We start from the raw sequence: 28,000 nt of genomic DNA on the forward strand, positions 1-28,000 counted from the left end.
TGCAGGTGTTCCCTGTATCACATGAGCAGTGCAAACATTAGTGTTTTATCAACACTGTTTTCATCACAAATCCAAAACATAGCACCATACAGTCTACCATGAAGAAAATTAACTCTATCCCAGCCATAGCCAGTACAATCTCCACACCTTATTCTCTACATCTACATCACGCTCAGGTCCCATACTATCCAATAGGTCCTCATTAGCCACCTTCCTCTTTCCCACCCGTTGATATCTTCACAGACACCATTCCCTGTAAAATGTCCAGAAAATGTCCATTGAATTAATTTAGTCTATGACATTAGGTTCCATCTGTTCTGGTGGTCACTCAGGACCGGAGAGCTGCTGTGTTGTGTGGAGTTACTGGGTACCAAAGCCAGCTCAGGTCGGGTCACTGCTGCACATGCACCACTCCTTGCAAGGCTTGCTCTCCACTGGCAGTGGTTCCTGCTATAGTAATTCTATACCATGCAACTCAGATGATAGTTTACAAAAATTTAAAGGTGTACCCATTACAGTCTCCATCTCTGGTCCCTTTGGACTCCTCTCCTTGCCTGTGCTCCAGTGTGGACTTATCCACAGACTCCCGTCCCTTAGGGGTGTACCTGCTCCAGTGTACACCTGACGTGGCCTGGACTTAGGCACAGCCAAAGGCACTTTGAGGTACTGCTCCTCCAGCACAGCCTTATCCAGGGCCCACAGTCTGTCAGGGGTGCACCTGCTGTGCTATAGACATATCCATGGCCACAGATGCTCCTGCTCCAACGTGCTCTTATCCACAACCACACACACTTCAGGTTGTCCTGCTCCTGCACGGACTTATCCACAGGTCAAGTCCCTTCAATTCGAGCTGCCACTGGAGCTGCAGCCTGTCTGGCTTAGCTGTGATGACCAGGCCATGGGCCAGCCCCAGCACATGGCCACGGCTGTTATCAAAATGCTCCCAGGCACAGCTGGGTGAGATGATAAGCCCTACAGCAAACAGCCAGAGCGAAAAGAAGCCACTAACAAGCTCTAGAGTAATGGACAGCAGGGCAAGCAAGACCTATGGCAAGCACAGCACCCTGGCAATTAATGGCTTAATAGCACTAAGATATAAATTCAGTCTAACAATCTCCATTCAAACCAGTCGTTATCTCAACCCTTTGAGCTCCAAGTTGGTCACCAATAAAGGACTGTCGTGGTCTAACCCCAGTGGGCAGCTCAGCCCCACACAGCCACCTGCTCGCTTATGTCCAGTGGGATGGGGGAGATTATAAGAAGGCAAAAGGTGGGAAAATTTGTGGGCCAAGATAAAGACAGTTTAATAGGCAAAACAAAAGCCACACACCCAGACAAAGCAAAACAAGGAATTTATTCACTTCTTATAGGTAGGCAGGCATTCAGCCATCTCCAGGAAAGCAGAGCTTCATTATAGGTATTGGTGACCTGGGAAGAGAAACACCACCAGTCCAAATATCGCCCTTTCATTCCTTCTTCTCTCAGCTTTATATACTGAGCACAACATCATATGGTCTGGAATATCCCTGTGGTCAGCTGGGGTCAGCTGTCTCAGCTGTGTCCCCTCCCAGCTCCCTGTTGGGGCAGCCTGAGAAACAGAGAAGGCCCTGACACTGTGCAAGCACTGCTCAGCAATAGCTAAAACATCCCTGTGTTATGTTTTATCTGTTTTAATGCATTGTTCTCAAGAACTTTTCAACTTGAAAGGAGTTAATTTCCAAGGTTAAGTCATCAAGCCGTAACAAGACAGAAACTCCGACAATCACGCATTCAAATCATATCAATGTCAGCTTATTCTACAGGATGAGACAAGTACCAGCCGAAGACCAACTGCTCCTGACTCCTCTGAGTCAAATTTACAGTTGAATTTTCCTCAGGAAGATTAAGGGTCTATATTCTACTTACTCATACTCTTGTACAAAATCTTACCACTTCCTGTATTTCCATGGTTCCTGGGAATGAGATCATAACCCATAATTAATGTCTGGGATGTGGGCAAAGGTTGTAGGCCTGTGGTAACTATTTCACTAGTCCTAGAGACAGGGTCTTCTCCCTGAAGAGATGAAAGGACCAGTTTCTGTACTTCAGATTGTATGTTAACCTCATCTAACTTTTAGATGTTAGGGGTTAGGGAAGATGCATTCCAACCATGGTGGCTGAAAACATGCTGTCTTATGCCAATTAGCAAGCAGGGATCTCTGGCCCATCTTATGACTCTGTGATGTAAGAAGGGAACAGAGCTTTTGTCACATGTGATGCTAATTCCAGGGTGTTTGGTTTACATTTCCTGCAGAACTCTGTAAAACACAGCATGTCTCCTTACCACTGAGTGAAAAATAAATTTTGCTTCACTGATTCCTTTCATCAGTGTTTTTCTAAGGACATGACAGGGACTAATTTTAAAATAAAATTATTTATTAAAAAATGTAACATCAAAAAAAACCTTCTAGTCAAAATCCCAGATCCTCAGAGTCACTTCTCATTAGAGTTTCAGTCAAAATAGTCACTGGTTGAAAGGTCAGAAATTCAGTGACTGAAGCTGACTTGGCAAGTCAGGACATGTCTCCAACATTTTTTAGAGGTTTGAAAGTTGTTATTTCAACAGATATTTTCTTCCATTGCCCTTTAATCTGAGGGTACCCAACCAAGCAAGTTTTTAAAAGGTTTGTTTTTCAGCAGCAGGTGGCACTATGAGGTTTCATAAATATTGTAATATAAATTAATATAAAATGCTATGTGCATAAGTTATTTTAAAAATATTAAAATATATCTGAATTCTGATAATAAAATAAGTATTTTTCTAAATATTATGATTGATAAAAAGTCTAATGCAAGAATAGGAATGAGGAAACATTTAAAATCATATGTGTCATAAAAAGTTCTTTATCCTCTTTGTAAAATACCACCTTGAGTTGTTCTTGAATATACTGCTTCAGCTGCTTTGAATTTCTGAGAAATTTTGTATATCTCATTTGCATAGATGTAATATTGCAATAATGAGTGTCAATACATCTAGAATAGGTTATGTACCTTTTATAATGTGAATGAATGTATACAGACAGGAATACGGCAAATGGAAAAGCATTTGGATTTTTCTTTTGTGGTGAAAAGTTCATACTTAACAAGCAGAGACTAGAGCACTACATGTGGGGCCATATTCCTCCATGGATACTATATGGGGATGCTAGTACATCCCAAATAAACTCCCAGATTAAAAAGATGCAATGTTAATTGAAAACATTTTCCTCAAAACATTACAATACAAAAATCTGTAAAGGGCAACTCACAAACAAATCTGTGTTTCCAGGTATTTCAGATTTTCTGATGACATGAAATAACAATATCACAGAAGTCCTGCAGGTACTTTGTTTCAGAAGCTCCCTCATTCCTCAGCAGTGTACAGCAGGAATAATGCAGTGAGATGCAGCATTTTCATTAAGCTGATTTTTGGATGACTGCCTTCTCATTAGAAATGAAGTGCTGCTGTGCTTGAGCACAAGGGATGAAGATAAGGAAAGGAGAAAAGAAATTAAGTAAGGAACACAAATGAAATATATAGTCAATGCTCTTTTATCTGGCCTGACCAGAAAGTGTCCTTGCCTTTTTTTTTCACCCCAGGCTCCAAGCAAGCTGCTTGCCTCTGCATACTATTTCTGCACTATGATACGACCTATGCCAATGCCTAAGATTCACACATCCTTTTATTTTGTTTTCTGTTAAACAAAGCACACAGAAAAGACACTTTTATAGCTTCACAGCACTTTTTCATTCACTGACATTATGTATTGCTCCTTTTGTGCTAACGTCATCTGCTTACTGTTTCTTTTATAATACTGAAAAAGTCAAAAGCTGGTACTTAATAAAAATATAATTTGCAAGGAGCTGGCAGCACCTGCATTCAAAAGGTTCTTTAACTTCCAACAGTCTGCTTCAGTGTCTCCAGAATCTTCAACAAGAGTCCTTTCAGTTGGATTCACTTGGGTTTACTTTCAGACCCCAGAACAAAGTGGTACTATAAAAATAATATGCAGGAATATACTTTAAATTTTGCTGTTTGTTTTCCATTACAAATGATTCATTGTCACCATGCATTCTACCTCCATGGAATCAAAGCCATAGCATCGTAAGAGCTGCTTCAATATACTTAAGTCTGATTCAGCACATCTTCTGCTTAGACCTCCACAATGTGGTTAGTGGCTCCATGGATGTGCTTTAACTAAACTTTCATTGTAAGGGAAGTGCTTCTCCTACATCTAGTAGAGTTATCAAATATGCCTATCAGAAATCTACGTAAATTACAGGTTCTTCTTCCTTCCAAGGGAGATATCAATTTCATTTAATTACAGCAAGCAACATCTTTGGGTAGACATGCACCTGCAATGTGAAGGTGCAAAGAACTTTTATAGAGATATATCAAATTTATACACTTGTGCTATTTTTTATGTTGTAAAGTCACACTCTTGTACCTTGAAGGGCAAACCTGAAAATGAGATCTTTGCCCTAGCTCTATTTAAATGGTACCAACAGCTCAGCAGCTGTGGATACCCAAAGCAGGGTCTGAGCGAGACCCAGCTCAGCACCCTGGCTACAAAGCACAGAAAGAAAGCACCTGCAAAGGAACAGGGACGTTTATCAGGTCTAGTAAGAGTGTCCTAATTCCATAACATTTAGTTGTGTTAGATCATTGAAAGTAGCCTCAGAAGTGGGCTCAAGGAGGGACCAAGGGACCTGAAATGTATATATTGTCATGTACTGTCAGTCCAGCTACACACAGTGTCAGACCCTTTTCAAAGTGGTATTCAGCACACTGAACAGATTAACTATTTGGCTGCTGCTTGTATTTTCAAGGGGAATTCAGCTTGCTCTCTGAGTGATGCCATTTACCATATGACGACAGGGGCTTTAAGATAAGACACTGCAATATTTGGTAAGTGATACTGGAGTAAGGATCCCGGCCTGTGGCCTGTCTGCTCTAAAGCATTCCCCTTACTTTTAGGGCTCTGGCATGTGCTTTGTTACTCCTGAGGAGTACGTGTTGAGGGCTGTGACGTGTTATTAATACGTGTTGCATAATAAATAGCTGGAAAAGGCAAAGAGTTGACAAGATGGTGTCAGGACTAGTGACATTGCCGCTCTGAGGGGAACCTCGCCCCAATTCCAAACTGGAGCTACCAATTCCAAGCACTTTGTGCGTGCCGGCCCCGAATCTCCCGATGTGCGGTGCGGTGTGGTGGCTCGTTCGGGTTCCCCGGCGCGGCAGCGACAGCGGCAGCCGGCCCTCACGGGGCTGCTCCCGGGCCTCTGCCGTCCCTCCGCGCTGCCCGCCGGCTTCCCGGCCGTGCTCCCTGCTCCAGCGCCGAGCTCACCGGGCCGCGCCCGGAGCCGGGCCGCTCCTCCACTCACCGACCACACCCGGGGCTGGGGCTGCCGGCGGGCCGCAGGGCTCGAGCGCCGGGCCGCGGGAGCGAGGAGCGTGGACGAGGTACCAGGCACGGCCGCCGCCGCTGCCGGGAAGGCCGCCGCCTCCGCGGGTCCCGAGGGCGCTGAGTGGCTGCGCGGCCGGGCCGGGGCGGAGCGCGGGGGCGGCCGCCGTCCCGGCTCGGTCCCGTCCCCAAACAGCGCCGAGAGAAGCGGCGGGCGGTGCCGGGCCAGGAGCCGCTGCGCCGTGCCGACCGCGCCGTGCGCCCCGGCCCCGCGGCATGGAGATCGAGCGGGCCGCCGCCGCGCAGGTGAGAGCGCTGCCCGCGCTGCCCGCCGCCCCGCACCCCCGGGTGCCCTGCCGGCCGGCGGGCGCGAGGGGCGGGGCGCCCGTCACGAGCCCTCGGAGCACGTGTGGCGGCCCCGCCCCCCGGAACGTGCTGAGTCACGGTAGGGGCGGGCGCTGCGCTCCGCGGGGCCGGGCCGGGCCGGGGTCAGCCAGGGCCGCCCCAGCCGCCGCCCGCAGCCTCGCAGCGCGGGGAGGGCCGGCCGGGGCAGGGCGAGGGGCCGAGCCGCCGAGCCGCCCCTGAGGGAGCGGCTGCGGGGGTGCCGGCGCCGCAGGGGCTGCCCGTGCCGGCCGCAGCCTCGAGTAGCTGCCCCCGTTGGGCCGGAGCGCTCCCGCCCCGCACTCGGGTGAGTTACCGCCGCTTGCCGCTGCCGCAGCCCGGGCCCGCTGCTGGGCTGTCGCACCAGCCCGCGCTGTCCCGGGCTGGCCCCGGGCTCGAGTTCGGGCGCGGATGAGCCTCGCAGGCGCAGCCCGAGCAGCCCCGCCGCGCTGCCCATACCGGGGTTCCCCCGGCTCCTCTGCCGCTGGAATCGCCCCGCTCCGACACCGAGCGGCCGGAGCCGGGCTGGCTCTGCCAGGCCAGTGTCCTGGGGCGCAGGGTGCTTGCGGTTTGTACTCATGTGCTGCGGAACCTCTTCTCTCGAAGCCTGGGGAACTTCGGTACTGTTGCGTTGCAAACTAGTTGCACAAGAGCTGAGTGAATAACTGAAAACATAATTGAACTCCATTATAAGTTTATATAATTGTGCTGTTCTTAGGCTTTTAAGCGGAAACGTATCCTTATCAACAAAATGCTAGGTTTAAAGAAGTAATACTTAAAACTTGTTCTAGAGTTGCTTTAATTCTTTTCATGATGCAAAATCAAGACTCAGGTGTTCTGATGCTCTTCCAGTGTGTGGTGGTACAATATATGCTATACAGTTCTATTCTTTTAACATTGTCCATTCTTTAGGATATATGAGTGGGTGCTTCCTACAGGTACTATCACTTTAGCAGTATTGGTGTACCTTTTGCTGTTCATTGGATTCAGTTCCTTTTGAGTCTTGGACCGCTCACAGCTCTGCTTGGCCCATCTGTTTTTCTAGCCCTGGGTAGCACAGCCATGACCTCCACCTTGCCTCCTTGGTTTCTTGGAAAATACTGCAACAAAAATCACTGTCTTGGCCTGTGCTGTGTAAGCGCCCTGTGAATTTGGTTTTGTTTATATTATCTAGGCATTTTTGGTCTCATTCGTGAGGGACTCTTGACAGACCAACTCCTGTGAACCTGCTTTTGTACCTTCTTCCCCAATCCACTGTGACATTGCTTCCAGAAACCTTGCTTTTGTTACTCGTTTGCCTGCTTTGTCAAACCTTTTCTACTAAGCCACCTGTTGCACTTTTCCTATCTGAACTCAGCAGCTGCTGGTTTCTTCTCTTGCAGACCTAGCTTGAAAAGGCACTGTGTTTTTTAGATAGCAACCTATAGTCATCTTTGACATATAGTTCTAAATGTATTCATTAAATGGAAAAGTCACATACTCTAAAAAAGGGTACATACCGTAAAATGTTCACTCAAAATGAACAAGGGGGAACACAAAATGCATTTAGCCCCTCCCATTTTGCAAGCCAACAGATGGGAAGGATGTGCATTAGTGCAAGTACAGTACAAGTTCTTAGTGTCTGTGTGCCTTGTAGCAATTGTCATAGCAGTAAAGGTGAGTGTGCAGGGACTGATCAGACTCCTTAACCAGAATGTAAAATCTCCACTTTCAGCTCTGTACTTCTGTGGCAGTTAGCAGAGCTATTGTCTGCAATATTCTTGTAAAAAGTATTCCCTTGTTGTACCTCTCTGCCTGGAAATAGGATGCACCTCTGTATACAGAGGTGAAATGGAATGTTGCCTATTACACACAGACCTCAGACCATCCAAGAGAAAAGATTGCAATGGAACAAGTGTCTCGTGTCAAATCACATTTGTGAAGGCAGAACATAGTAGCTGTTCTCTTCAGTGAGTTTGAAGTTATTGAAACAGTTGCTTGTAACCTTGTAGAAAAGCTCAACAAGATCCTCAGTAATAAAAAGTTGAGCCTCACAACGTGACGGGGGGAAAAAGAATTCCCTTTCCAACACAAAAAATGAAGCTGTGGGTTGCACTAGAGTGGAAGTAAGACTAAGTGCAACAACTGGCAAAACCAAGTAGACAAAGAGAGTGGCCATGTAAGTGTATCTGTTGGGGTTTTTCTACCTAGGGAGCTGTCCTGAAGAGCCTCCAGCTCAATTAGTGTGATCTCTTCAGTCTAAAGGGCTTTAATGAAGACTTACACATACTTTTTTTTTCTTGACATGCTGCATTAAATTGTCAAGTGAGTGGGTTTATTTTTTATTTTCTAATAGCCTGTCATTTTCACATGATGGTAGATTCTGCAGGCAAGTCAAACAAGTACACTACTCAGGGCTAGCAACACGTCTTTGATTTTTGGATTGTTGGTTTGGGTTTTTTTTTTTTTTCTTTTTGTTGGTTTTTTTTTTGGTTTCTTGATAAGGAGATTTAATAACCTTATTAAATAGGAATATCTGAGCAACATATCTGTAGATATATCTATTCAAGTACCTGTGTGGATAAAATTCAGAAATGCCCATATTTCTGAAAATATTGTTATCTACAGAAATGGAGCACAGGTTTGCAGGAAGTAGATGAGAGAGTATCACAAGCACTTCCTTAAGTAAAAATGCATTTCTCTTGACGCTCCCAATAGTTCTGGGGTCACCTTGATATCAAGCTGTATTGGTAGAGCTTTCTTTCCTTCAAAACTGACAAAATATCTTTCTGTTAAGCCAGTGTTAGATATAATGCAATGCAGTATGTTGGCTGAAATGGATGTAGCCTAGAAGGAGCTGATTATGTCAATCCATTCAGGAGAACACTTAACTGTGTATTGTTAGTGTGTAAATATCCATTATATGAATCCTGTTCTGTAGCTTGTCTTTAAAATGTGACAAGAATTTACAATTGCACTGGAAATTGGTGGAAGTGCAAGTTCATTGTCTCAGAAAACCTGACTATCTGACTTGAAGAAATTAATTTTTAGTACTCAGAGTTGGAGAAGAGATTGTCTTTGAAAATTTGTTGGGAAATGTTTGAAAGAGACCACACTGTAACAAAAAAGAACATTCATTGTAAGCCGAGGGCAGCTGGATGTTCTTGTGTGCTTTAAAGAACTCAAGATGTTTTTATAGGACTGTGTGGGTGGTTGGGAAGGTTTGTGTACACTTCTCACTAATGTTCATGGGCAAAAATAAATTTTGCCTTTCTGTCTCTTTTTTCTTTTTCATTTTTAATTGAAAAAATAGAGATGGTATAACACTCACGCTGAATATGAATGCAGTAGCTTATGTATAACCCTGAAAGACAAGGAAATGGTTGAAAATTATTATTGTATCTGTTGTTGCACCTGAATACCCTTTTGATTTCTTTTGCTTTCTTTACCCCTAAAATTTGCAAAGCAGAAAAATACCTGTTTGATAGGTACTGCTACTTCCGTGATCCTGACTGAAATGAACGTAGCAATAGCACCTTGGCACACTCACTTTGTTAAAAGAATCTCAGATGCCTTTGTAGAATATGTTGGTCTTTGTGAGGTGATGTTGAGGAACACTAGAAGTGGGAGGACCTGAGTGAAGTATTTGTTTTAAGTAAAGTCAATTCATACTATTCCTTACTAGAGTTTTTCATGCATAGTTGTAAAATTTTGTTGTGTTTGTTCCTTCAGTAGAACTAAGAAAACCCAGAACAGCAAAAGCTGTTGGAGTTTGTCATTGACAGTTTTTGGAATGCAGAGGACTTTATAAGGAGAATGAAAATTGTCAATTGCAGGCTCAGAGATGGGTAAACTTTGGGGAGGAAGAGAAAATATATAAAGTCCAGATGAAGATGCTAGTAACTGATGTCAACTGTACTCGTACCTGTAACACTGGGTATCTGATTCATTGTGAAGAAGAAATTAGTTTGAGTTTTATATCTAGAACACTGCTTATTTAGGTTTTTTTTCTCTTTGCAATTATAAAGATTAGCTTTAAAATGACCAAACCATTCTCTAAAATTAGGCTAATTCATGAAAGTGTGATGTATTTCCAGTGATTGTCTGGGCTGAGGCCAGTGCAGTACAAGTCCAGACAGTAACTTGTTGGCATGAATTAAATATTAATCCCCTGCTGCTTGAGTTGCAGCCAGCAAGAAGTCCTGCGAAGTCTCCAGGTTAATCACCTGGTTAAAGTTTGCTTTGGCCTCTATCTCATTCCATCCCTAAGTAACCTATTATTTTAATATAGCACATTCCTAGAGAACTTGAAAGGGTTTGAAGTCTGTTCAGCTTTCTGCTCCAGTGTATAATACCAAAGCTGGACTTTGTGCCACAGACTACAGCTTTAGGTGAAGGGGAAAGAATATGGCACATTGGTCGGCTTAGTTCTTTTTCAGCAATAAACTGATTTAATTGGTTTAGAAAACACTTTCATCTGCTACCTCTGCAATCTTTCAGTATAGACCAGTGAAGAGTCATGGAGGAGGAGTTGGAAGTCATGACTTTGAATTTGTGTTATCCGAGCATAGCTGATACACAGTGAACTACAATGCTGCTCAGGGTTGCTCAACTGTAATACTTTTATGGCATATTTATTTTATTAAGGTAAACAATTAAACCAGCGGTGAGAACTGAGGCAGCAGTGCTATCTGTGGTGGATAAAACTGCTGAAAACCACAGAAAGCTTATCTGAAACAGATACTGCCAAATGCATTTCAGGTAAAGATAGGCAGTGTGTACTTTTAGCTTTCCTACAAAGTAGCTGCTTTCTGTGCGGGAAAAGCAAAGCTATTGGCAGTAGCAAGAATTTAATTATCTTAGAGCACTTATGCTCTTCTAAAGTAAAAAGGGCAGTATTACTGCTCTGTGCAGAACAGTAGTGAAGCAAGCACAGGGACAGCTATTTTCTGTTTCTGTGATTTTTAGATACATATTTCTTAATTTTTCTTTGCCTTTCTTTAAAATAAGGAAATAAAAAAATACATTCCCCAGCAGATTATCTTGTTTTAATATTACTTTAGTTTTACTTTGACATGCATATGCCAGCTGCCCATTTCAAATGGAAGCAAAGTCTCTCAGAAGCATACATTTAAATTAGGTATTAATTTGGCACCATACATTTAAATTAAATATTAATTTGGGTAACCAAGCAGACTGTGACAACATCTAGTAAGGATAAAAGTATTTCATTATTTGACTGCTTTAGAGAAGAATATTTTTCTTTATCTTATGAAGGGTCTTCTGTTTTCTGTCTTTTGCCATTTTGAATTCTTGGTGAAATATTTTCTCTGTTTTCTTTAACTGACACATTGATATTTCAGTGTTATGTGTCATTGCATTGGCTTTGTATTTGCCTCTTAATTTATATATTAATATTCACTTTAAAATTCACTTTAAAATAATTAGATATTTTGATGCGCTGTTTTGGAGATCTTGGAAAGCTATTAGGAGATAATAAGAACGTAAATAACTCAAAGTTAAGTTAGCATTGTTTTACCAGCAGAGTGTAACTGCTGCTCAGTAGTATATTACTAAACCCTAGCACAAGTACTAATTGGCAAAGCTTTAGTAGTATGGGTATAGCTTAGAAAATATACTTTTGTGCATGCAATTTATGTAATACGGACACAGTTCAAGTTTATCATGTCAGTTCAGATTTCTGATTTTGGCCTGATTAGCTGCAGTCTTTATACTGGGAGGAAGGAATACAAAACAGTGTTTGTTTAGCAAAGTAATTTGGAAGGTACTGTAAATGACTATTAATGTTCTCTATCTTAACAGATAAACGAAACTATTTCAAGAGGTATGTCTTTGTTGTTGATGCTATTGCAGTGCTGAGGGACTTGACACCACCCAACCTTGTACATGTCTTGCAGTTGGACTTCTAGCCTAACTTCTACAGTATTATTATGAGCAATCTAGTTAAAAAAGAGAAGAGAAAGGGAAAGAAAGTTCCTTTAAGATTGAAGTTGCAGCAACACGTTATGTAAGATCAGTTTGAAACCATCACTTTAAAACTTTTTAAGGAAGTATCTTCTGTACTGCTATGAAATGTAAAGATATCAGCTTTTTCCTCCATGCCCCCACTTCTGTCTCACAGTTTCAAAGTTTTATTGCTGTTTGCTGTATTGATTTTTACATGCTGTCTCTTGTAAGTATAACAAAAATTCCACTCCTGGAGACAGCTTGCGAAACAAAGTTTGCATACGTGAGAAATTGACTCAGAAGGAGCTTGGTTGATAGCGTGCCTATAAGAGGAGGTTTGTTTTATGATTAAGGGTGTGTCTATTTGCTGTGTTTGAAAATTAATACCTATAAAATGTTAAAGCAGTGACTTTTCAACAGCTGAGTTACATGAAAAGTTGCTGTGACTTTGATTTGCTTCCTGCTCGGGTCATCACCACCGTTTTGCTGTAAAGAGCTATGATAAAAAAAACCTGGGGGTTCTTGTTTGTTTGAACCCTTGCGGTAAAATTAGTGTCTTCCTGCTTTTTCCTGTCATTAGAGTGGAACAATTCCTGTGCTGCTGGGGCTCCCTATTGGGAGATTCCCCATCAGAATTCCCAGGCAGCACATGGTTGATGCAGGTCTGGCACTTGGAATGCTGCCTGCTCCCGTGTAACATGGCCAGTTTTAATGTCTGCTCTGCAGCTGGCTGCCTGGGCGTGGGCACCTCATTTCTTCTTTCTGCCTTTGGGAACTGTTTGCTTGAGTTATGTGCGTTGGGTAAGAAGGCTGAATTTTGTTCTAAATCAGGGTATTTCCAGTTGGATTGCGTGCAGTTATGTGAGCAGATGACGTGTTCCACAATCAGATGGGTGGCAGAACAATGGACAAGAGAGGATGGCAGGGAGGAGTGGGTGGCTCTGAAGGTTGGTGCAGCTCAGCTCAGATGGGTAGGACTTTCAGACGCTTCATGGCTGGATGGAGAACATGGAGACTGTAGCAACAGAGGTCATCCAGGATGTGTCAGGGGGAGTATTTCACCCCAGCTTGTTATAGTAATGCTTATCTTCACCACTATCACAGGAGTCACTGATATGTCTGCACCTGTGCAGATAATGGAGTCATGAAGTGTCCTTGGTACAAGCGTACTGTAGACCCTGGTGCAATCTGCTGTGAATTGCTTGACATGAGATGTATGGACATGTTTTGTGTTTTATAATGCAGAATTGTATTCACGCTTGGCTTTGTTTCTACTGTAGATGGGTCTTGAGCAGATCTGTGTCAGCTGAGGAATTTCTGGAAGATTGTCCCACTGATATTTATAAAATAAATCAAACAAACCTGAGTAAACTTTTGAAACAAGTAGGATTTAAGATAGCTAAAGATGAAAATGGAAGTAAGTCAGTAACAAAAATGGTGCTAGTAAACAGCATAATATGAAAACCAGAACTTATATTTGAATCTAAATAGTGATTTCTGACAGCTGGTCTTCCAAATTATTTAAATTTAATTATTTGGCTATGGAAATGCACATCATATTTATGTGCCTTATAGCTGTGTAGGTTGTAACAGAATTACAACACAATGACTTCTCTTACTGTGCTTTGAATGTTGGTTTTAGTATTTGAACCAGAATGTTATGAGGTTAATTCTTCAACTAGTATGAATTGTTGTGACTCAGTGAAATGTTGTAGTGCCCTGGAGTGTTTTCTGCTTTGATTTGTAATCCTTTATCATCTACCCCTTCAGGAATCTGGTCTTCATTGACCACTCTTGGCATTCTTGCTCAGCTGACAACTCGTGTGTACATCTCTAGACATCTTTTGTCTCTCAGAGTTTCTTTTTGTTGGCAAAGTGAAGAATGGAAGCCACCACCTCAAATTATATTGAAACACTGTCACTAAGGTCAGATCCATAGAATTATTTTAAATTCAAAATGAAACTTGGGATGAGAATTTTTGATAAAATGGGCTATGAGTCTACTGTATACTCCTGTGGGACAGACATGGAAGAAGCCCCAAGGAAAGTGGTGGACAGTGGAGGCTTTTGATTTGGATGTAAGGACAAATGGTTTGATGGTTGAGTTCTGCAGTTATGTTGCTCTTTTGAAGATATTGAGCATTACTTTGGCAACAGGTATAAAGCCATTTGCCTGGTCTGGTTTATGCCTTGGAAGATGAGTTAGATCCTTTTGCTTTCAGAATTTATAAATTGAAAAGTGAGGGCTGGAATGGACCACACAGACAAAGCTTCAGTTTCCTACCCAATTATTGTTCACTTCCTCAGTGGGTTTACCTTTTTCAAGCAAAAGCTGTCATTGTGGACAGAAATAATAAATTGGCAGATGGATGCCTGACTTGTTGGCCCTTACTGAGCTTTCTGATGTAGTTGTTTAGCTTTGCAAGACCTTCATGTGGAAGAGCTTCCTGAAGCCTTTGTGGGGGCTGATGACTTTTAGAGGCTTGCTTTTTGCAGATAAATGTGTGGATTACAAGTGCTTAAGGAAATGAGTAAAATCTACACTTGCTTCATTCTATGGAAGGATAACTCATGTATTTTGGTGTGGCTAGAGAAAGTGGAAAAGCTATACAAACTCCTTTCCTGTAAATTAAGTAATGATTTCTATGATGCTTTGTAAATTTAGGGAGAGCATTTTTGGTCATCAGTGCACAGTTGAATGGTATTATTATTATTATTATTGACTGAAGTGTGTCACTAATGAAGGCTGTTCATAGCATCAAATTAAGTTCACAGTGTCATTTAACCACAAATTACTCTTTTGGAAAGATATTGCCACCACAGCTAAAATGTGCCCCACTGGGTATCCCTTTCTCAAATCTCTTATGATTCTGTACTGCCCAGTGGTGAGCAGTTGAATAGCAATGTATTTTTGGCCTTTTTTCTGGGTTTCGTTTTTTCCCCCCTTGCAGAAACTAAATATGTGCATTCGAGGTTGAACACTCAGAAAACCCCCTGACCCTGCTTATTTAGTCAGAGCTGTGCACTGACACTGAATTCCCAGCACTGTCAGTATGGATTATGTATGTGCAAAGGGCACGTTAATTGCAGGACTGGCTCACAAGGGTATTTAACACCTGTGCCCCACAGACTGCAGTGGGAACTGCATACCTACATACTCTGCCAGATGTGGGCACATCTGGAGCAAACACTGTTGCCTGCAAGCCTAGTCTTAAGCTTTTAGTCTCAAGATAGTGCTCCTGGCTGATGAGGTGTTTGTATGGAATTTCCCTGATGCAGCCTTACAGAGTAGATGTCTGTGTTTCTGAGCAAGGGCTGCGGGGAATGTGCTGGCAGGACATTTGGTGAACCTCATTGCTTTCTACCTCACCCAGACACTCTCGTTGCTTGCCATTGTAGTTTGGTCCACAAAAAACAACAACAAAGTAAGTTGCCTGTGAGATCAGTGAGGTGAAAGTTGCCAAGATGTGCCTCCCCGTAGTACTAGAGCACGCAGTGTCCACATCCAGGCTGTAGTGCAGCTGTAATGACCCAGCTGGTGCTGTACCTGGAACTTGCCAAGCCATCAGCACAATGACAGCTAGAAATGGCAGTTTTACACTAAGATGCCACTGCAGTGAAAATGTGTAGTACAAGAAAGATTCTGAATAATCCTGGAGAATGCATGGACCCTCTAACAAACGCACAGTTTTCATGTTTGGTTTGAAACCTGCTTTTCCAAAAGGTGTGAAATCAAAATAGTGACTAATAGGTTATAACCCAAAATTTATACAACATAATAAATGTTATTTGCAGATTTTTAGATTCTTTTCTCTGTTCCTATGTTCATTTTGCTCCCTGATTTGTTTCATTGGACAAAAGAATGTGCTGTAATTTGACTGGATCATGTTTCCCAGATGACTGAGCCATTATTATAAACAAATCCTCTTGTGTATAAACTAGTGAGTATCCTGTGGCAATGTCTACAGAGTACATGTTTGGCTGGGAACAGCAGAATAGCTTGAAGATAATAATTTAACAGGTAACTGTTTTCAATTACTGTAAGTTCAATATAAAAAGTAAAGTGGGACACAAAGGCTTTTGTATTCCTGTGGTTAAAATATCAGCAATATTTTTTCTTATATTATTTGTTTAGATGTAGGTTTTGTTGTTGTTGTTGTATAAATGACAAAATTCAATAAAAGCCTATTTTATTATGATGCAGTTTTAACTTGGCAGGAAAAAAAGCCCCCAAACACAAATAAAGCCATTAAAGCTGTATTTCATTTCAGGAAAAGCTGGTCTATCTGAGATGGCTGCTGTTTGAATACCTTTCAAAATGGAGTTATGTGGTATAGTACATGGTGATTAGACAACAGTTAGAAAGTCAGCCACAACAGAATTGCTCACTTCACTTGTTGGGGCAGCACAGCAGAATTTTGTTGATGTATCAATCATGCAAAAGCAAATAGACAGACTAACCCACTCTTAGAAAACAATCCCGTATTTTTGCCAGCCTCCCAATTTCATTATGCAACTTGTGTAATAGATAGTAACTTGAATACATATTAACTTTTTGTGCCTATTGACGTAATAGTTTTGTAATGCTGCTGATGCAAGATAGAGTAAAGAAATAGCAAGTCAATAGCTCTGTTAAGCTGAAAGAGGGATTCAGAATTTGAGTGGAAGGGACCACAGCACTACCAGCCAAATATACTGTGGAAAAGTGAAAATTGTATTAACACGATATAATTAAGACTGAAAAGGAAAAAAACAAAACCTATGACTAAAACAGCAAAGCTCTGAAAACATTTACAGCTCATTGCTTTAGATATGGGTGTTCCAGAAAGCACTCTGGGCTGTCAAGAGTTTTAGGACTGAGTTTGAAGAAGTGAGGTGACAACCATGGCCATTTTTGGCTTGTTCTGAGCAGCCAGTGTAACATTTTCAAATATGCACATAATTCAGTTTATTCAAGAAAAACTCATTGTCATCAGTTCACTATGTTAGATCTAACTCTGTCTTTTCCTTTTGGCTAAGACAGAAATAAGGGAATTTGGAGCAGATACAATGCATGATAGATCTGATCCTCAGTACTAGGGGATAACTTTGGAAAAATCAGGTATTGGACAAGGAAAATAAGTACCAATGTCAGACTTAAGATTTCGCTTTCTGTAAGCCAAGCAAATGAAACAGTGGGTTGGGGATTTCTATTTTTTTTATTTTTTTTTTAAGTATATTGAAGCAGGACCAGTCCAGACTCCATTCAGCCCCTGGAAACCAAGACTCTTTAGATGGTAGGTACCCTTTTATGAAGAGAGCATGCTGGAATACAGTGGGAGGTGCAGTCCCATATGAGATGTGTGTTAGGAGAAAATAGAAATTTGCATACATACACTTAACATTTCAGGAACTGATCTTATCTCATCTGGCTCTGTTGGGCAGAAGAATGTCCCAAGACGCATGGTCAGCATGGACCGCATTTAACAGGCTTATTTATATGGACAGGGACTGAAAATTCTCTTGCAATATCACTAGGGCTTTTCAACCCCTTTTGAGTCTTTTCCTAGGTAAGTTAGCCTGCCAGGGCTTTAAGAGTGTTTTGTGGCTCAGGCATCCAAAGACTTTAGGACCAGGAAGAGCAAATGGGCATTGAGAAAGAGAAGCAGGCTGGTGTTGTCTCAAAACGTGCTGGTGTAGTGTCAATACAGTCACACCAGTGTTAAGCGGCACATGTACAAAAGACAGGAAAAAGACACCCCCTTACATCCATCCAAGCACCTTGCTTCCTCCCACGTTTCTTAGAAGGTCTTGGTGGAGAATATGGGACAGCAGACAGCTCTGCAGGGCGGTTGGGGATATGACCTTGTACGTTCATAAATCACAGGTTGCTGTCATGAGGCTTTGTTTGACAGCTGTCTGTTCTGTCACACTTCCAAACCCTGAATTCAGACATCTGAAATTGCTGTTGTACCCTTCTGCCCTCCAGTGTAAGTAACTTCTGTTATTCCCTTTTCCCCGTTCTTCTCAATTGTTTTTAATAAGTTATGGTGTTGGGCTAACTTTAGCTGCTTTCTGTGCCTTCTCTTAAGCATGAGACTTATGTGTCCAGAGCTTTTTTTCTGTAACTGTAAGCTGTAATTAAGTAAATTACCTTGAAAAAGATTTAGAAAACCAAACAGTAGTTATGGAGATGCAGAGATCATCTGAAAGCATTAAATTATGTATAAATAATTCTTAAAAACGACTTGAACAAAATCAGTTCCTCAGAGGATAATGAGGGGAAGGTATTCAGCTGTTGATTCCACTGTGCTTTTCTGAAGTGCTGAGATGCTTCCAGCTCCTCTTGTACTTGCCTTGTTACTTGATGGCCTCCTTTTCATTATCTTAGGTCTTTGAGCCCCATTTCTGATACATTTTTTTTAATAAACCAAAAATGTAAGGTGCTTTTTTGTTCATTCCCTTCACTTTCTGGAAAGCAGATAAGGATTGAGGGATACTTTGCCATGTCTCTTTCTGTGAGGAAGCTGTAGGAAAGTTTTCCTGCTCCTTGTGGAATGCTGGTGTGAGCTCCCTGCTGATGCCACAGCCACTGATTCTGTTGCTTTTCTATTGACTCATGCTGGCAAGTGAAATCATCTGTCTTCTTGGGGTTAGGTGCTAACAGATCATGGGAAAGGAAAACAAATCCTTGTCTGGTGAAATATTCTGCTTGTGTTATCTCTATGGTGCAAAAGGCATGACTTCAGTAAATGCACAAACCCCACAATTGTGCTCTGTATCCAGGGGATAGTTTACAATGGGTTGAAGGTGCTCAGGTACCAGCTTGTTTCTCTTCTGACACTTGTGCTGCTGATGTTTCCACTCTAGCAATGCTACCTGTAAATTAGTTTCCAAACACCACCAAAGCCGGTCAGATAAACCAGACAGGGATGAAACAAAAGATTAGCATTTTCTTTAAAGCACGGAAGTCAGTCTGTGGAAGTTATATGAAAACAGGGTCTCTTTCCTTTGTTTACCCTTCTGCAAATGTTTGCTTAGGAGCAATAAGAGTTAATTGTCAAACTTTACAATGTAGTCAGAGATTTTCTCATAAAATGTATAACAGACTCTGCCCAGATGGCAAATGCTGATATGTAAATCTAAAACATGAAAATTTCCATTGGGGTCCAGATGGTGGCTTAATGTGAATTGTTTAACATTTATGTTTATCTTATTAAAAGTGCCTTTATATGTCCAAACTAAGCTATCAATGTGGTTGGGAAGAGCATACCACTAAATGAACAGAAAAGTCAAACCATCAGTACAAGGCACCTCCTGCTTACATGGATCATGGGAAAGCAAAGCTTGTTGTCTGTTGAGAGAAGTTGTTTCTCTGTCTACAAAATTATGAAGAAAATATTATAACCAAAACCGAGTCACTTTTTGTCTGCTTGGGACAAATATTAAACCCATACCATTTTCCCTGAAGTTAAAAATGTTGGGCAGCAGTAATACCCAAGCTGAACCTCATAATGTATTTCCCCCTAGGGAAATATGCGTTGGTGTTCAGCAGAAAGAGCTGAGCTCCAGGCCAGGGGGAAGCACCACTCTGCAATCCCTCCTGGGCACAGGCCTGGCTCTTCTGCAGCCTCTTGGCTCTGCCAAGCCCATCGCTTCCTCTGATGCAATCCAAGAAGTTGCACAACGGAGGAAAGAACAAGTGGCTGCTTGTGGAGGCTGTCACATGAGGCTGGTGCCTTTGCAGTAACTATGTCTGATATTCAGGGAAGTGGTCAGTGTGGCTCTGAAGGGCAGCAGCCAGCTCTGGGTCAGATGAATCTTTCACAGGACTCTCGGGGCACGTGTTCCAGTTTAGATGCCAATCTGTGCTCACTTGTCCCTCTGAAAGAGTCTTTCTGAGACTAGCACATCATGTTGAGGCATCTAAAAACCAGCGGGTCGCTTTCCTGCAGGAACAGCTTTTAATGGCTTTAGTTTGAACACTCCAGGTATCAAGCACACAGTTGCTTTTGGTATACCTTCCCAGTAAAATGGGAAAATTGCTTCAGTGATGAAGCTAAAGTAGAGTGCCTGCCTGTGTGGGTACTCCTGTGTAAGTGTGTGCTGGGGTTCAACAAGGCAGGGAAATAATTTAAAGAGGAAGACTGTGGGGAGGCTGAAGGAACAAAATTGCAAAATGTTTGTTCTAGACCGTAAGGTTTTTTTTAGGAGTTCTTTGCCATTACCTCGTGCTTGTGGTTGTGATTCATTCCTCGGTGAATCACTGGTCAACGTTGACTCCATTAACTTTGACCTGAGGCTTTGGACTAATGACCAGATTTTTTTTTTTTTTTCTTTTTCTTGAAAAAGGCAGTGTTACTAAAAGCATTGGCTAAAAGTATAGATAAGTGTTAAGTGGCAGGTTAATATTTAAATCAGTGTGCTGTTAGATAATACATATCAGCATATTGACCAGGAGAACACTTCCTCCATGTAGCCCATTTATGTTAAGTGTAATTAGTTGAATTGTTATTCCAAGTTAAGACTATTATTTCTGTATTTATGTACAACTTTTCAAACTGAAAATAGGAGGGCTCTTTTCCAGTTATATGGTGAATAACAAAAACAAAACAACCCATCTTTTTGGTTTTAAATGTCACTAATATAACAACTAGGTAAAATAAAAAATATGCTCCTAACAAGCATTGCCTTCCAGGGTAGAGCATGACACTGTTTGGCAAAGCTCAACTCTGCCAGATATGAGACACTGACCTAAATATGGTCCCTTGAAAAATGGTGACAGGAGCCAATCAGTGCTGTCATATTTGCTAGACAACAGCTCAAGATCCTGACAATCCTGATAAGCACGCAAGCATATTCATTCAGAAAAGAATCCTGGTTGCTGAACTGACTGCTGCACACACAGAGGCAGCAGTGTACAGCCACAGCATTTTCTTTGGTCAGCTAATGTGTTTGGAGACATCCCACAAATGAGGCAGCACCCAAAGCTACCTACTTCAATAATGAACATTGCCAGTAGAAGGGCTGAAAGATATGTTAGCTGTGTCTTATCTTTTTGTGCTAAGGCTACATGGATTTTCTTTTTAAGGAAAATGTGGTCTGCCTTCTGTAGCTCTTTTTTTTTGTTCAATTTTGTTTTTCATGATTTAACCTGAAACTGAGCAGCAGTTCTCATATTCTTGTGCTGCAGTCTGTTGCAACTCAGGGAGGAAAACAGCTCTGCAAATTCACAGCTTTGTGCATTATACACACACACGCACAAAAAAATCTTTTGAGTCACATTTTTAATGGTGCTTTGTAAATGCATAATTCAGAAGCATGCCCTAAAATCCAGATCCTGCAGTTTTATCCAGAACATATTGCAAATGCTCAGAGACTAGGAAACACTTTTGGATCTGCTGCAGAAGGAGACACTGAGCAGCTGGTAAACTACTGGCCCTTAATGAAGCTATACCATATTGCAGTATCTCCAATTACTGCAGAACTTAATTAGTTCGTTTTACCCTGCCAATCTGGAAAGACCAAACATTGTCTTGGGCAGCCACTGTAATAATATCAGCTTCTTCATTGCTGGCCATTAAAGCCAGGTTTGGTCTCTTCCAGCAAAGTATATTTAATATGTTTTAGATTTGGAAGTGCCTGCTCTGTGTTATACAAAGACATTTTACGTAACTACCCAATTTTAGTAAAAATACATATTTTTATTTATTAGTAGAAGTCATTCATACCACGTGAAATGAGACACTGAATCGATTTGTTCAAATGTGGACTTGGCCTAAAGCTTTTTGCCATAATTGTTGTACAGACGTGATCATTTAGAATGGCAGCATGAGTTGGCATTCAGGTTACTTTGCTTCTCTGTTTGAAAATAACCTTTAGAGAGAAAGGAATGTTTTAATTTGATATAATGACAAAAAAATTATACCTTGGGTGTAGAGCTGCTGAGTGAATCAGGAAGGTTCTGTTTAAATGAAATGCATTGTTTAGTGTATTACTTGCAGTGTGTTAATCTGATGAGGATGCCCAAAACTGAACATTATTTTCATGGGCTACCCCAAAGGGTATTTTTAAGCATAATGAAACATGATGTTAAATCAAAAACTTCCAGGCACCAGCTAAATGGTTGGCATGTACCTATCTGAGAAATGTGGCTACCAGGTATTAAAATTCTCTATCAGATGGCATACAAATTGATAAGTTTTGGGTGTTAGGTTTCCTTCATAGAAGAAAATACTCTAGACTTCAGCCCTAAAAACACTGACTATTTGAACAGTAAAAAAAACCGCAAAACAAAAGAATCCACTAACCTCTTTGCCCTCCCCCCCAATAGAAAAACCCCAATGCAATAAATTAAAAGTAATTATAGCCAAAGCAAATAGTATTAAGCAATTGCTTCTCCCTAAATAGCAGAATTTCATTTGTCTTCTGAAACACTACAGGTGCAAGGGGTAGCTTGTTTCCAAGAAACTTAGGTCATTGTTAGCTGTCTGATAACAATGGACTCTGTGATGAAAATTTTGTTGGATTAAAAGAATAAGCCTCAGTTACATGAGTCTACCCATCTGACACAGAGATTAAAAGCTTTGCTGTTGTTCTAAACCAGTTCTGCTGGGGAGGAACTTGCTTTAAAAAAGTATTTCTTTTACAGGACATGAACTTGATCGACATCCTTTGGAGGCAAGATATAGACCTTGGAGCAAGACGTGAAGTTTTTGATTCTATTCAGCGACAGAAGGAGTATGAACTCGAGAAACAGAAGAAACTTGAAAAGGAAAAACAAGAGCAGCTCCAAAAAGAGCAGGAGAAAGCCTTGCTGGCTCAGCTGGAGTTAGACGAAGAGACAGGTGAATTTGTTCCTGTGCAGCCAGCTCAGTGCATTCAGTCAGAAAATACTGAGCCACCCGTTGTTTTCTCACAGGTAAACTCCAGTGTTTGGGAGTGTGTTTAACCCTTTTTCCATTCACAGGAAGGCATAATGCCAGTGGCTGCCTAAAATGAATTTGCATGTGTTGCTGTAATGGAAGATCTTCAGTTACTCAAATATTAACGTTTTTTCACAACTTTCCTATTTAGACCACAGAGCCTTCAAAACCAGAAGCAGAGGCCTTGTCCTTTGATGACTGCATGCAGCTCTTGGCAGAAGCATTCCCATTTGTAGATGAGCATGAGGTAAAAATGGACGATACAGTGGTTTCATTGGTGCTCTTCCATGGGGTCAGCCTCATGTCTTCTCTAAGATTTGTCTTCAGCATAAGACTAATTTGTGATCTGAGTTTTCTCCTCAATCTGGCTGCAGCTAGAGTAAAGCAGTGAGTAGGGCAGTGTGTGGAGGGAGTGGCATGCTTGGTTGGTGCTCCTGTGTCCCTTCTTGGGTGGCACAGCCAGGACTCTGTATCAAGGCCAGCTGAGGGCACCAGGCCTGGCACTGTGAGCTCCATGCCCTTCATCAGCCACTTTCTACATTTTTCCCTATTTCTTTCTTTAATATGAAAACACTTCTCATGGGAATATTTTTTTATTATTCCATTGTTTACAGAAAAAAAGCTTTTCTTAGGAAATACCTATCTCTTTCTTCCTGCAGAAATGCTAGAGCTTTGGACAATGCAAATCCATTTTTTTGAGTGGGTTTTTTAGTTATCACTGTTCAGCTTTTTAATTCTTTGTTTAAACCTTTCAGGATTCTTCAGCTGCATTTCAGTCACTGGTTCCAGCTCAGGTCGATAGCAGCCCAGCTCTCGTTTCCTCTGACCAAACTCAGCCACCTGAATCCCCTGATCTAGTACCACCCACTGATGCAGAGAATATGCAGAACATAGAGCAAGTTTGGGAAGAATTATTGTCCCTTCCAGAGTTACAGGTTAGTATGATAAGCACCTGAAAAACAAAGCATGATATTTTTGGAGGACTATGGTATTTTGGAGAAGGCAGTACAATAGCATCTGAACAGATGGTGATTATGACTTGGATTCTACACCTGTAGGGTGCTTATAACTCAATATAAGCTTTAATTTTTTTCAAAATGAGTACCTTGAAAAACATGTGGAAAGAAGGAAATGAGTTGTTTACGGATAAGCCTTAATGAAACACTTCTCAGACAGAACTTCCTCATGTTTAGCAAGTCACTGTTTGCCTCTGTGTGCAGCTTGTTACAGTGTGATCATTGTTAAAATTCAGCTGCTTAAAAATGGACACTTCTGAATCGTGGATCTACTACAAGAATTGTTTTCACAAGTATTATTGGAAATGTTGGGGTTTTTTTTGGCAGTGTCTGTGTGAATATGATTGCTTTTGCATTCAACATTTATCTAAGGAAAAGGTTTTTTAAAGCTGATATAGAATATATATTTAGATACACAAAAGAGGTATATTGATATAAATGCTGTTTATATATATTCAGTAAGAACAGCTTATGTAATGTACATGAACTGGATATTCAAAGGAACAAAAAATTCACTTTGCCAATACTGAGGTTATGTAGGGATTTTTATCCTATTCTTATATTTCTATTGATATTTTCATTATATTTGACTATAAAATTGAATAAATTTATTTTTAAATATATTACTGTGGAATGTCATCATGCTCTCCAGCATGATGCTGCTCTACTTTATGCTATTAATACAAGAGATGATTGCTTGGCAGAGTCCCCATAAATCTGAATCACATTTCAGAAAAATAAACTGAAAATTTGCAGGAATTGGGTTTTTCCTGCCACTCCACCTTTTCTCTTCCTCTTTTTTTATTTTTCAATTTTTTTCTAGTTTTCTTAACCTTATTACTCTGTTAGACGTAAAGGACACCACATAAGTAACAAGGGCAATTGGCTGTGAAGAGGCAGCAGTGATGGTGAAAATATGTGAGAAACCAAAACAAAATAATCTGTTGCAACAATTCTGAATAGTAATTGAATAATTTTCTGGAAAAGATAATTAAATTGAGAGCATTGCCTTTTACAAATTGTGTTTGGAGAAATGGAAAAGTAGAGCTCTGACATTCAAAATCTTAGCTTAAGCCTTGAACAACCTCTAGTTAAATAATCAGTGTATGGACCCTTCTTAAGAGAAACAGAATCACTTTTTACCTAATTACCTGGGGGACAGCAGACCTGCTTATTTCAGCTTCAGTTAAGCAACTGCCACCCCACTGGAAAGTATGTTGTTCTTGTAGGCAGGAAAGTCCAGCAGTGGAGCAGTGGGATGCTCATGCTGGTGTTAGCCAGCTGATCTAAATGTTAGCTGATCTAACACAGCTGAGCCTGTGTTTGCCAGGCTCCATGTTAGTACTCTTCTTACTTCACCAAGAATTACATTGCTCTGCGCTGAACAACTGCTTCATTCAGTAAATCTTAGAAGAATCTTGGTTTTGAGGAACCATGCCATGAAATTAGTAGTGCTAGAAGTAATTGTTTGGTAGTAATGCTCATTAGGTCTCATTCAGGAATTTTACATTTCTGTACTCATGCCATTCCTAGCAGTGGTGCTTGTGAGAAGTTCAGACCTGGCAGCTCCAGGATCCCCACCACCAACTACCAGAACAGGAGAGCTCCATGCAGTTTCCATAACATGCTGGAATGGGTGTCTTCAGCATCTTGCTCTGAGTGGGAGAGGCTCTGCTCTCTTGCTCTAAATAGCTTTATCCAGAACAATTTGCATTGTGCTGTTGCTTCAGTATCTCTCATCTTCCTCGACTGCCTCTCCACAGTACAAGTGTGCTGTAGTCATCTAGATTACAGTGGTGTTCTGATACCCCTTTTATGTCCATGTTGATAGCTATTTAATGCTTGTGGGTTATAGGAAAGGGTTTTATCAATTGGAGATGTGTTGCTCAACTTGTCCCTTGCATTTCCCATCTAGTGCCTGAACATCGAAAGTGATAACCTGGCTGAGGTGAGCACAATCACAAGTCCTGAAACCAAGCCAGCAGAGATGCACAACAGCTACACTTACTGCAGCTCATTACCCACGATGAAAAAAGAAGTTAACTGCAGTCCAGATTTCCTGGATAGTATGGAGTGCCCCTTTTCAGGCATTTTGCCACTAGAAGACACCAGTCAGCTGAGTGTGAACTCTTTAAATGACACATCCCCTTCAAACCCTGATTTCTGTGAGGATTTCTACAGCACCTTTATTGATACAAAGGCAAACAGTGATGCAGCAGCAACGAACACTATCAGTCAATCCCTGGCCGAGATTCTAAGTGAACCTATTGATCTTTCTGACTTCTCACTGTGTAAAGCTTTTAATGGCAACCACTCAGGGACCAGAGCAGAATGTAACGATTCTGACTCTGGTATTTCACTGAATGCAAGTTCTAGCGTGGCATCGCCAGAACACTCTGTGGAATCATCTGCCTATGCAGATAAGACTTTGGGTTGCAGTGATTCTGAAATGGAAGACACAGATAGTGCTTCTGGAATCATGCTGCACAGCAATGCTGGTGTATACTCTTTGCACCTGCAGGATCAAGTGTTTTCTTCCATAGGGCCAAACACTCAAACACCAAGTTTGCCATGTATAGCCACACCAAAGAAAGAACCCCCTCCTGCTCCCGGCCACCCCAAAGCTCCGTTCACAAAAGATAAACCTCCAAGCCGCCTTGAAGCTCATCTCACAAGAGATGAGCAAAGAGCAAAAGCTCTGCAGATCCCTTTTCCTGTTGAAAAAATCATCAATCTCCCTGTTGATGACTTCAATGAAATGATGTCTAAAGAGCAGTTCAGTGAAGCCCAGCTTACGCTTATTCGAGATATACGCAGGAGAGGTAAGAACAAAGTGGCTGCTCAAAATTGCCGTAAAAGAAAACTGGAAAATATAGTAGAACTGGAGCAAGATTTGAGTAACCTAAAAGATGAGAAAGAGAAATTGCTTAAGGAAAAAGGAGAGCATGACAGGAGCCTTCATCAAATGAAAAAGCAACTCACCACCTTGTACCTTGAGGTCTTCAGCATGCTACGTGATGAAGATGGAAAGCCTTACTCTCCTAGTGAATATTCACTGCAGCAAACTAGAGATGGCAATGTCTTTCTTGTTCCTAAGAGCAGGAACTCGGGGACTAAACTCTGAAGGGCAGTACAGCTGGCTACTGTTCTCTGAGTTACTGGTTTTGTATCATTATCACGATAGTTTGTACTGTGAGGTGGAAGGCAGAATTAAGCAATATTTGTCAAGTAAGTCTATGCAATGACAATTTTAAAGTTGTTAATTAGTTTATGGAAGATGAAATTTGAAAATTAATCATGCAATACAGATGGGTGTATACAAAATTTTTAATCTGACTTTTATAACAGACATTTCCTTCTTATAGCACCACTTTGACTAGTTTCCATATATATGTAAATATTTAAATATGCCATATTTATGTACTGTTCCTATCTATTGTTATATTCATAGATTTATTTGATATATATATATATAAAATGATTTTAGCCTTCTAAATATAATTTCTTGCAAGACAACCAGGATGGCTTCTGATATTTTTTATAAATATGCTGTAGTTTCCCATTTTTCTTACGCATTTATACTTGCTTTGTATTTAATATATTAATTTAGTATAAAAGCTGGCAGTGTTTGATTTTGCTTTATCAGCTCATTGAACTTTTTTAACTCCATACACATTTCTCTCCCTAAAGAAGAGAAATCCTCGCTAGTTTTCTAAGGCTAACTCTTCATGTAACAGATGTGCATAATAACCAATCACACAGCAGTGTGTCAGCATTACTAAGGCTTCATCCAGTGTCATTTTAATATCCTTTGGAAGATCATGTAACACAAAGTTTCAAGTCTATGCTAAGCTTACATTTTTGTTTTCCTCCTTGAACACTCTGTAAATTCATGAGCTCTTCTCTCCAAAGGCATTTAAAATCTCTTAAGGCATTGTCAGCATTATGCCTTTTTCCAGCTAGAATTTCTGTACACTTTTGAGCAATTCTCCTAGCAATGCAGTCCTGTGCCTCTGACTTCAGTCAGTGAGCGTCACTAGCCCTGCTGTTACTTTGGTGCTGATGAAAAACAGCATACTAGCAGCCAGCCACCTGCACTGTTTGGAATCTCTGCTCAGTGAATTGAAAAGCTTTGTGGAGTTTAAATTATTATTTATAAAAGAATGAAAAATGGGCAAATAAATAGCATTGTTTTGTTCACTACTCAGAGGAGCTCATTGCACTTGATCATTTTGGATTTTTTTCAATACAGAAAATGCATAATTTGTAAGACATGTTGATCTGAACATTAAAAACTGTATCTTCTTCCCTATGAAACTTCTAAAAGGCA

The 28,000-nt window shown here is 41.1% G+C and overlaps 3 protein-coding genes across 3 annotated transcripts in view; 1 reads left to right on the top strand and 2 right to left on the bottom strand.

Annotated features, from left to right (window-relative positions):
* Nucleotides 1–1,333: 1,333 nt before the first annotated feature.
* LOC146434611 (uncharacterized) lies at nucleotides 1,334–6,492 on the bottom strand. Its single transcript, XM_085065642.1, has 4 exons — nucleotides 5,831–6,492; nucleotides 4,300–5,776; nucleotides 3,288–3,713; nucleotides 1,334–1,428 (listed from the first exon to the last, which is right to left on the bottom strand). The coding sequence occupies exons 1-2, from the start codon at nucleotides 6,490–6,492 to the stop codon at nucleotides 5,056–5,058; spliced, it is 1,383 nt and encodes a 460-aa protein (XP_084921768.1). The 3' UTR covers nucleotides 1,334–1,428; nucleotides 3,288–3,713; nucleotides 4,300–5,055.
* Nucleotides 5,893–27,996, top strand: NFE2L2 (NFE2 like bZIP transcription factor 2). The gene is made up of 5 exons (XM_085066360.1): nucleotides 5,893–6,111; nucleotides 22,381–22,650; nucleotides 22,806–22,901; nucleotides 23,410–23,589; nucleotides 25,586–27,996. Exons 2-5 carry the CDS (start codon nucleotides 22,384–22,386, stop codon nucleotides 26,792–26,794), a joined length of 1,752 nt encoding a protein of 583 aa, XP_084922486.1. The 5' UTR covers nucleotides 5,893–6,111; nucleotides 22,381–22,383; the 3' UTR covers nucleotides 26,795–27,996.
* The window catches only part of HNRNPA3 (heterogeneous nuclear ribonucleoprotein A3), a 31,787-nt gene continuing 19,710 nt past the window's right edge, over nucleotides 15,924–28,000 (bottom strand). The window contains exon 14 of the transcript XR_014853456.1: nucleotides 15,924–19,678. The gene's annotated coding sequence lies outside the window, so the exon portion shown is untranslated. The remainder of the gene's footprint in view (nucleotides 19,679–28,000) is intronic.

The sequence above is a fragment of the Lichenostomus cassidix genome, chromosome 7 (genome assembly GCF_008360975.1).
Source record: "Lichenostomus cassidix isolate B80296 chromosome 7, HeHo_3.0, whole genome shotgun sequence".
NCBI lineage: Eukaryota > Metazoa > Chordata > Aves > Passeriformes > Meliphagidae > Lichenostomus > Lichenostomus cassidix.